Consider the following 10,948-nt stretch of genomic DNA (forward strand, 5'->3'; position numbering starts at 1 on the left):
ATTTGCAATACTGCTTAACATTTCCTCAACATAGCTTGGTGGTAGCCACTAAGCACATCATAGCCACCTATGACGCTGGGCGAGCTGCGGCATAAGGCGCATGCATATATGTGATTGTACGGGAGTGCTGATCTAAGCCTAACTTTCAACAACTGAAAGGTTAATTAAAATGAGCTTAAATCAAGATACAGCCTTCTGCAACTATGTTCACTAGGGTATCAACTAGTGAATTTGTCATTCTGGGCTCAATTGAACGCGATCAACTAGTATACGGAACGAAATAGTGACATAGGATCAATTTTCAATATATTTGAAACGAATATTCCATACATACTTCGAGCTGAATGCGCCAGTTGGTGGAGCAACCAATTGAGTTGAAATTTTGAGAGTGCCTTTTTCTTACTCTGAGGCACATATCTAGGGGGTGCCCCGTTGAGTTTTACAACTTTTTTGTTTAAGGGCCAGTCTAATATAGAGATCTCGAGATATGGAGAGAAAATGTATATGCAGAATAAAGGGACCGAGGAAACCATCGACATAAGGAGAGATATGGAGATGTAGAACATCGAGATATGGAGAGTCGACTGTAGTCTCAGATTGTATTTCGCCAAAAATTAAAAAAAAACTTAAGAAAAGGGATTTTTGGAAAGATCTTTGAACGAGTTTTCATGACAGTTATCAGTAGCAATTCCTAAAAGAAAAATTAAAGTCAAAAAATGGTGCATTTTGCTAGGAAAGATTCCTGTAACCTTTCTGTGTTACGTAATATTGGCAGTCTAAGCCGTTTCTTTTGTAATATTCTCGGACAAAAAGCAGATAAATTACGTGTTTGTCTATTTACATTTATGCGCTGCTCAATCATCTATCGATTCACACCGACAGACATTTTTTCTAAGTTTTTCGAAAACGTTTCTACATCGCTTCGTTGGTGGCGTGTACAAATATCCGGAAGGAAGGCAAACTTAGGACCTGATTAATGTGCTTATACATGTTTGTGCATTTTATTGCTTTCCAACACCAGACATCAAGTTGCTAATATTAATGGGTCGATTCAGTAGGGCCCAGTAGGAAATGGATCCTAGACTAAAATTCAGCTATGAGGACAGAACTAGTGCCAATGTCAACTAAAAGCAATTCGCTTAGTAAAACACGATAATTTACGGGAGAACTTGAGGACTCAAAACCCTCGTCATTCCATAGGGTGAGCCCTAAAAGTGACGTTCCCACACAAGTGGTTGTGGGAACGTTACAAATGTAACTTAATGTTCTGTGATTGGTCTACTTATGTAATTGTCTTCAATTATTTTTTATTTGTAATAGCCTTTCCTATAAGAACTGCAGGTAAATCTGTTCAGTAGCTCCAAGTTAACCGCATTTTGAGGCGTATTTATTTGAACTGATGACATCTCTGGCGAATTTTTTTGTTTCGACTGTTCAGTCTCGGGAATCTCGTCAGTGGTACCCGGTAGAGGTAAATAACAAAATAATGATAAAATAAGAACAAATTTTGCAATCATTATCTTTTAAATTTCTTTATTACCTTTATTATCTAGACTTTCAGCCGTTGGCTGGTTCGTCTCCGGTAGAGAATGTGGAGACGGCTTCGCACTGATAGGCCTTCCTGTCCAGTTTACTTTAATTACCTTTAATATACAAAAATGTTCATTCAAAAAACGAATAGGTAATCCAGATCAGTCAGGGTCTTCATATCTCGATGGTTCTTGTTTGATGTAGGATGTCTAATGTTTCGGTGTAGTCCGGTATCTTTGAGCAACAAAAATATTACGGCTTCGTTGATCGGATCATTAGCGAAAGCGTCTCTTATGCTGCCTGGGATAGCATGGTTGAAGGCGGATGGCTTGGTAGCAGGGACAGTCGATTTTCGTGTTCCATGCATATACTATTCGGAAATATTGCCCAATTTTGTTATTATTGTTATTCCTTTACGTGTTAATCAACGTTGCCTTGCCAATAGATTTTAATTGAATAACTTTTTTCACAAGTGTCGGATTGTTTCACGGTCTTCGGCAATATTCTTCATCGTAGAAATACCTATCGAGGTCTGTGTTAAGAATTTTTATAGAGGTCAATGGACGTCTTCTGCCCTTTTTTTTTTTTGAAAAAGTAAGTTTTCCCATAGTGAATCCCATACAAACTTTGAACGGCTGGCGCGTAAATATAGTTTCACCGATCGAGCTGAAATTTTGCACAGTTGTTATGGGACCTGAATGCAATCCAAAGTAAAGACTGGAGCGAGAATCTAAATTTTGTCCCACACTAATGTAATGGACTTCATGGCCATGCGGTTAGCGGTGTCAGTCGCTTAGGCGCATTGTGCCATGAGCTGTGGGTTCCAATCCCGCTCCAGTCGGTGGAAACTTTTCGTCAAACGATTGGGCTACTAAGTGTTTCGTGTTGTCCGTTGCCTAATGTTGGTGATCCTTCAGTCTGTGCAGCCTTTGTCTGAAGACGGTGTAAATTGTTTTTTTTTTATATATAATAAACTTCATGGAGAATTTTGTAATTGTAATTGCTCAATCCACACCCTGGCAGACAATTGTCCGCCAATCTAGACACGGGCTGGGTGAGGACCTACCAAGCCTCCCCCGTTAACATGTCCTATACCGTTTAGCACACCGGGTTCTTCCACAAGCAGGCGCCGGAATTAAAGCGGTCCCCACGAGTTTCAGATACATTAAATAGATATAGTCCCTCTGGCACTAAACCGAATAGCGCCCTCCACCTCATCACCAGCACTGCCCATCCCGCACGCCAAACAAAATGCCGGAAGTGGCGTGCCGTGTAGCACATCAGATGTTCTACAGAGCACACCACCTCCGACACCATGCTCAACGTACAGCAAAGACAGCGCTAATAAAAGCGGAAGGCGCCCCACTCGGTTCAGTGCCAGAGGGACTATAAGTATAACGAAGAAGAAATGAAAAGATAGTAGAGTTGGTTCGGTTGTTTGATTGCTGAAACGATAAAACAGAAACAAAGTGTTAACATTAAAACGGGGTTTTATAATTGATAAATGTATCGATAGTTTCTCATCTGTTACGTTTCCTTATCGTAGCGCTGTCGATTTTTTCCATCTCCAGGGTGTTCATCTCCGCTCGAGCAATGAGGACCATGATGAAATGAGAATATAAAAATGTGAGCATTAGTGTTGATCTACTAATAGATTAATTTAAACTGCATTTCATGTGCTTTCAAGTCCCTAAGTAACTTGTAAACTCCTACTCAATTATGTTTTGTTGGCCTACACGTTTTATTTAGACACAATTTTTATTTAGAAAACTATTTGGATCCGAGATTTTAGGTGCAGATTGAGTATGTTTAATAAAACAAGCATCCTGTTTTCCTGTTGATGATTCTGTTATTTATACCAGCTGTATACAAGAATTTATTAATGTAATATATGGATATTGAATAAGTTTCAACGCGCGATTATAATACTTCAGTTTTCGTGCTGTTGTATTGGTGTATGTAGTGGGAAACCAATCAGTTTGGTGATTCTAACGGTAACAAATAGCACGACGAAAAGAAAGTTGATAATCTATCATCATTATGATTTCAGTCCTAATTTCATAATCCGTTTAATAAATTCCGCGTATGCTTCGGCAATTTTAACAATTTATACATATGTATTCGAAGAAAACAGACTACGAGCATTTATTACCTTGCAACACATTCCTAAGTGATCAGATATTTATCATTTTCTACAGCCTAATTTAATAATACCTACATTGGGTTGTAACAAAAAATTGATCTTGGGATGTTGATTTGCCTCCTAATCATAGTTTCGACAATAGTCACATGCTTACTATCCCTTATGACAGTGTTATTGATTCTATTGTCTATCGCTCATCAGTTTCGCGCTACCCGGCAGGGACTTGGTCCTGTGTACCCAATACTCTGCTGTGTCTTAACTTCACGCAATACATTCTGTAGATGTGTGATACAGTTTGCGGAATATTATGATTTATTACTTCATTCAGATGGAAAATTCTGTTATGGTACCATATTCACATATCAGATAACTCCCACCTGGAACGATGTAATACATCGGAGACATGTAGATTCAGATGTATGTATACGATCTATGCCTAGTTCGGCTCTGATCGACAGGCAATCAGTGTATTCAGTTTTTCAACTAGCTTGAAGCGATGAACGTATCAAGACAAGCTCTCCACTATATCTGCTAGCAATCACCGGTCGTCGATAGACATTTCGGTTCTTTTCTGCTAAAGAAAGATCCAATTGTATGCCAAAGACTATGGCTCATGCTTTTCAATACAGCTGGAAAAACAAGAACTACACCCAGCACCAAATAGTACGTAACTATGAGGCGGACCGGAAGGTTTGATGAGCAATCCCCACCTATAATAAACTTCATGGAGAATTTCTCAAAAAATGTAAACTCCGGATAAAATGGATTCCAAAATTTATCTGTGTTTTTCTACACCATTTCATCCAGCGATTACTTTTGCAGTTCTTCTAAATATTACCTACAAATATTACAGGTATTATTTAACACTTCAGTCGTCGCGCTGTTGTATTTTGTACAACAGTGGTGAAGAAACCTCGTTAATCGTACACAACATCAGCGTGGTGGTTCTGAAGTCGGCAAACCGCGCGACGACTGAAAGGTTAAGTTATTCCTTTGACAATTCCTCCATACATTACTTCAGAGATTCCGTTCTTTGTTTTTGAGGGAATCCCTTCAGGACATCCTGCAGGATATTATCCAGGTGTTATGTTATCAATTATTATTTTAGCAGTTTATCTAGAAAATTCTTCAAGATTTCATCAAGAGTTCAGATCCTTGCATAACTTCAATAGAAATTTTCACAGAATTTTTATCAAAGATTACTTACTCGGAGGACTTCACTGGGAAGTTCCTCAAAGAATTTTCGGATCATTTTCTGAAGGAATCATAAGAGAAATCTTCGGAGTAATTTCTGAAGGTATCAAAAAAAAAACATCTCAGGAGGCATCTGAAAAATTACTGGTTGAAATCATAATAATATTTGGTCATACACCTGAATTAATTTTTAATGGAATGCATGGGAAAATCATGACAAACAACATAATTTAATTTTACCGATTTAGAATGATAGTGTTGAACACAGAACTCTTAGATATGAAAATGAATGTAATGTTTGGAATAATACCAATAAAGAAGTCAATCAATTAAGAGTCTAAAATACCATGTCCGATATTTAGAGCAGAAGCCTTACCTTCAAACACCGCTCGGTTTTGTAGCACTTGCCGCAAAGCTCGCACTTGTACGGTCGCTCCTCGGAGTGGAAGAACTGATGCCTCTGCAGGTGGGACTTCTCGAAGAACGCCTTCCCGCACTCCCCGCACGGGAACGGCCGCTCATCGTTCGGCAGGTGTTTTTTCCGGTGGTGAATGAAGTTGATCTTCTGCACGAACGACTTATCACAATCCTCGCAGGTGAATTTCGGCCCATCCGAGTGGATTTTCCGGTGCGAGTATAAACTCCCAGCCGATAGGAATTTCCCGCAATCGGGGCATTCGATCATCTGCTTGGGAATCGGGTGAATCTTCTTGATGTGGATCCTGACCTCGGCTTGGCTGCCGAAAACGGCGTCGCACCGATCGCAATTGATTTTCCCTGCCATTGTGGCGGCCATGAGATCCGATTCGGGGCGGGAAGCTGGGATTTGACTCTCATGGACACCTTCATGCCTGGTCAGGTCCGACTTCTGATGGAACACTTTGGCGCAGGTTCCACAGGTATATCGCTGATTCGCACTGTTCAAGTGGCGATAAATATGCAATCTGTAAGCTTTGTACTGGGATATCTGTTTATCACAAGTTGTGCAGCAGTAGATTGGCTCCTGGTTGTAACTCTTCCGGTAGTGGAATTCGTACTCTATCTTCGTCTCGAACAGCCTGGAACACTTGTGGCAGGTTATCGTTAGTTTGGATCGTTTCTTCGAGGAAGCTTTTCCCGCGGGAAGTTCTTCCGTCAGCTCATTCTCAACCAGTTCCTTCTTCAGGGGCAATCCATTTTGATCGAAATACTTGGTCGGGGAAGGATTTTGAGGCTCCATCACCAGGATCAGCTCTCCATCTAAAACAACGCAAAACAAATCAATAATCACTAACAGCTATAAAAAATTGAATAAAACGATCTCACCTCTGCCGGATCTGTGTTTTTGTTTGTTCCCGCTGCATCCCGTCCTTCCTCGACAACCCCCTTCGCCTAGTTCAACTCCTTTCGCAACAATCGTCACTTTTGGCAGCGCTCCGGTCAAAGCACTATTCCCGACCCCGTCCGGATGTGGTTCCAGCTTCGGAACTAGTAAAATTCCCGAATCCATCATCGGCTCAATTACCCACAGCGGGGAACAACACAAAACAAAAACACTCTTTCAAAATGCACGCGCGCCGCCGATTCGACTGAGAGCCGCGTACTTAAAACGAGAAAAACCACTAGTGTGCAGCGAAAAACGGGCAACAAATACCGCCGGCCGATGGAGCATGCCTGGCGGAAGAAATTCACGTAAACCGGAACAGCGGACGATAACGTTTCACCAGGATTTTAAGACAACACCGATCAATTTGTCCGAACAAAACAAATACCATGCGAGGCCATTTTTGTTTTGATGTGCCCTTTTCTTTTTCTTCTTCGCCTGATTGACAGGCACGAAGATGACGCGCTTCGGAAAAGGCTTTTTTTTTGTTGTATGCGCGTGTGCGTGAGATCGTTGGTAGCCAAAAGGCTTTGCCAGGGGGAAAGCAGTGTTGCCATAGGTACAGATTTTTTTTTTCTGGAAAAAGTGTCAAACTTTTTACAAGCGCTAATGGCCGGTATAAGAAAGCTTGATAAGGGGCTGTCCATTTATTACGTAAGACATTTTTCGAGGTTTTCCAACCCCACTCCTCCTTTACTTTACCCAGAATTATGTATAGGCAAATATAATGCACCACTATCATAGAGGTCGCTGTGGAAGAATGAGAGAAATGTCACTGAAAATGTTTGTTTACGTCCTAAATTCAATTTTTCAACCCGAAAATTTGGTCATAATCAATTCATCATTGAACTGTTTTCCATTGGAATAATCATTTTGACCGTTTATTCTTGCGATAAGGCCGGTTTGCTACTGACAAGAAAAGGAATCGCCTATCTCGATGCGTGGAAAATTTCTCCCAAGAAATGGTCAAGAAAATCACTTTTTTTTCTGACCGCAGTACGCAGTTGAGAAGAAATGTCACTTCAAAGGGAGCTCTCTGTAGGAAATTAACCACCAACAAAGAATCCGGAAGTTTATAACCTATGTTGTCAAACATCAATTTTTCAATTTTATCCCACTAATCGTACATGAAGATTGACCAAATTTGTATATTTGGGTTTATTCACAAATTTCATAACGCCAAAAATGATCATTTTTGACACCCACTCACCCCCTTGTAACGCATTTTTGTATGAATATCTTTCGAATTTTGTATTAGCTGTAACATCTTAAAGACACGCACCCACCCCCTTCAGCGTTATGAAATTTGTGAATGAGCCCTTTCCGAAGGAAAAAAAGTGTATCATGTTTTTCAATGCTCTCGAATCGTCTACAAAATATCTATTTCGAGAAAAAGTGTAAATGGTGTGCTTTTTCCTATGCTGCACACGGCGCGTTCTCAACCCAACCTATTTTTGACGGTTCTCCTACTAGCCACCAGATGTCGAAGTGATCGTTTAGCTTTGAAAATATTAGCCTATAGAGGTCTACAATCAAACTGCCACGAATACCAACGCACGATCAATCTTACACAAGTCGATTTCCTCAGAATGAAAACGCATAGATGTTTGTTTGACGTCATTTGAACTTCCGTTCAACGTCAATCCAAGAAGGGAGTGAATGCTCGGCAGCAATTCTGTTTATGTTTACTTTCTCACACCAAACAAAAGCCAGAGTCTATGAATGAAGAGTTGCGCGAAGACTGAAACCAAGTCTACCTATTGAACCGTCAAATCGTCAACCTATCGAGCAAAATAAACAAACACGTTTTGGGGCGAGAGAAGTATTGTTATCGTGACGAAATAAAAAAAAATGTCACGGTTTAAGTTGCGGTGTGATATGATGATGTCACAAAATAATTGCTCTTTAGGGCCTATAATTTGTGAATGAACCCCCTTTTTGTTGCATGTAATGTAACGGTAATGCAAGTAATCTCCCTCCATCAGTGGAAATATATAACTCCGTTTCATAGTTGAATGCAACTGAAATTTAATAAACTATATACAAAATTGGATAGTTTGAAAACTATATACTAGTTATTCAACCCAGATTTACGCTACAGATGCGGCTGTTTTCGGTCAATTCCCAGAGGGGCAGCGAACGACTAAAATTCACTGGGTTTTCAGTTGCTCGTCGTGCGGAAACCGAAAAAGATAAAGTTTTTGAGTTCATGCTGTTTGTCGTATGTGTTGTTGCATTTCGCTTCTGTTATTACTTTATAATTACAAAACCAGAGATTAATTTTAATTTTGTTCTTTGCTACTTTGTAAAAAAAAACATTCGAATTGAGAGTGCATTTGAGCACGCAGAGAAATGAATTTTAAAATCAATAATATTCTGTATTGAAATCAACAAAAAATATTATCATTTCTCGGCTAATAATATATTTTTTTGAATTCAACAACAAAACTTTGTTGTTTAAAAAAAATATTTTTTTGTTTCTAAAACCAGTCGTGAACACAAATCAAAAAAAAATTTTGGATTTATAATAAATGTATTTAATAATACAAAACCTTACGTTGAACCGAAAAATATCTGTGTTGTTTTATAAATTTATATGTTTTGAATGAAAAAAAAAAATTTTAAAACAAAAAAACTTAGTTTTGTTTTTAAATATATAATTTTTGATCCAATTTTTTTATTTTTTGTTCAGGTTGCTTTATATTTTTGTTATTTTCTATTTTATTTAAAATAATTATAAATAAAAATACAATTTTCTCTCCATTTTGATTTTATTTACATTTTGTTGATGCGGTCAGCAAATAATTTGCAGTACACCATTCGCGAGTGATGGCTTCTGAATTAGTTTTTTTTTACCACCGGCAATGTAGTCGAAAGGCAATCTATTGATAACGGAGGAAATCCCTATGGTACATAAAAATACAGTTGAAATTGTTGTTAAAACACTACTTCGTTAATTTATACCTGTACAACTCTCCAAACATTCAAACCATGCACGCATTTCGTCCGTTCAGCAAGAAATGGCGGCGGTATCAACTCTTATAATTCCTTCCGCCCCAGGATTTGCAGGGTATCGAGAGTGTACTGATTTTCTAGAAAAAAAAATCGAACGATGGGTAAAGCTTCGTATATCACATAAACAAAACAACTTCTTACCCAGAAAACGATTGATGATTTCCTCAGAGTCCGAAACTCAGCAATAAATCCATCAGCGTGTCACTAACCCGGATAAAAAATACAATACAAAAACAATATAACGTATTGAAACAGTACCATTCAATATATTGGAAATACAATACAGTATATTGTATAATGACAATACAATTACAGTACAATATATTGTTTTGAACAGTTCACTGTATGGTATATGAGATTTTTGCAATATAATGTATGGGTGGTTAAGTATCGTAACAATACAAATATAGATATTTTCTCATACAAACATTTTGAAAACACAATATGATATATTGTTCATGTATTGTCTTGATAAGCAATTCGTGTATTGTTGTACCACAGACAAACAGACGTAACACTTAGAACAAATGTCAATAAAAATCATAGTCACGGAGACATGTACGCCCAATGCTAAAATACTTGTGTTTGGCCGATGGGCCAACAGATGGCGATAGTGTGTAAACGTCAAACACGAACAAAAACGATGCGAGCGCTGCGGGTGGTGGATTAGCCACCTACAATATATTTAAATTGACCGTTAAAAAGGTGGTCGATGGACATCAATGAGAGTGTGACGTCTGTTTGTCTGTGGTTGTACAATACAAAAACAATTCAACAAACTGTATCATGGTTGCATGTCAGCTAATGTCAAGTGACTTCTAAAAAACAACTTATTTTGACTTTTTGAATATTTTCCACCCAACATTTTTTGCTTTTTGAAAAAAACAACATTTGTTTTACGCGAAAATAGAAATTTGACCAAAATGGATCATTAAAATAACCAAAACGGCCGCTATGGAAAGCATAGATAGCGCCACCGTAGCCTTGTGTGTTTGACAGAACAGCAATGCTGTCACAATGTTAAATCCCATATACAGTGGCGCCTTTGTTTTGATGCGGTGAGCACTTGCAAAAACAACCTTCAATGATCCATTGTAAGGTATAAAACCAATTAAAAACAATACAATGTTCTGTTACAATATATTATATTGTTTTTGAATTGTATATCCAAACATGAATAATATTGGTTCGACATTCAATTACAATACGCCGTATTGTATCCAATACGTTATATTGTACATTAATGTTTTATTCCATTCACTGAATGATACGTTTTTATCCGGGTAACTTCCTCAACTTCCAAAACGAGTACTTCTTCTGTTGAGTCCATTTTGAGTAATGTTTATAATCATTGAAATGGCGTCTGACAAGCTTTGCGTACAAACTAGCGAAAAAACACATACACACTATCACATAATGAATACGTATGTGTGTCAATATTAAGGTTTTTTGAAATGGAAAAAAAATTTGTTCGAAAGCGAAACAGATTATGTCAACAATCAATAATATTTTTTTTTTTGAATCTAAGCAACTTGTGTTCCCATCAGTTCGGTGTAAAAAACAACAATTCAATTTATTGGAACAACAAGATCTAATTTTTGTATTCAACAAAAAAAATTGTAATTTTTAAAAAATATTTCAATAATTTTTATTTTTGAAACAAAGAGGTCTGTTTTCTCTGCGTGAGTGAAGTCACGGGAAAG

At 38.1% G+C, this 10,948-nt stretch overlaps 1 protein-coding gene across 1 annotated transcript; it reads right to left on the bottom strand.

Annotated features, from left to right (window-relative positions):
* Positions 1–4,784: 4,784 nt before the first annotated feature.
* Positions 4,785–6,631, bottom strand: LOC110680748 (zinc finger protein 569-like). Its single transcript, XM_021856539.1, has 2 exons — positions 6,173–6,631; positions 4,785–6,106 (listed from the first exon to the last, which is right to left on the bottom strand). Exons 1-2 carry the CDS (start codon positions 6,357–6,359, stop codon positions 5,226–5,228), a joined length of 1,068 nt encoding a protein of 355 aa, XP_021712231.1. The 5' UTR covers positions 6,360–6,631; the 3' UTR covers positions 4,785–5,225.
* Between the last annotated feature and the right edge of the window lie 4,317 nt (positions 6,632–10,948).

This window comes from Aedes aegypti, unplaced genomic scaffold (genome assembly GCF_002204515.2).
Source record: "Aedes aegypti strain LVP_AGWG unplaced genomic scaffold, AaegL5.0 Primary Assembly AGWG_AaegL5_hic_scaff_1761_PBJ_arrow, whole genome shotgun sequence".
NCBI classification, from domain to species: domain Eukaryota; kingdom Metazoa; phylum Arthropoda; class Insecta; order Diptera; family Culicidae; genus Aedes; species Aedes aegypti.

Excerpts from the sequence above, each read along its gene's own strand:
- LOC110680748 (XM_021856539.1), bottom strand. The coding sequence starts at position 6,359 with ATGATGGATTCGGGAATTTTACTAGTTCCGAAGCTGGAACCACATCCG. Across the intron at positions 6,107-6,172 it reads AAAACACAGATCCGGCAGAG|ATGGAGAGCTGATCCTGGTG; the intron begins GTGAGATCGTTT and ends GCGTTGTTTTAG.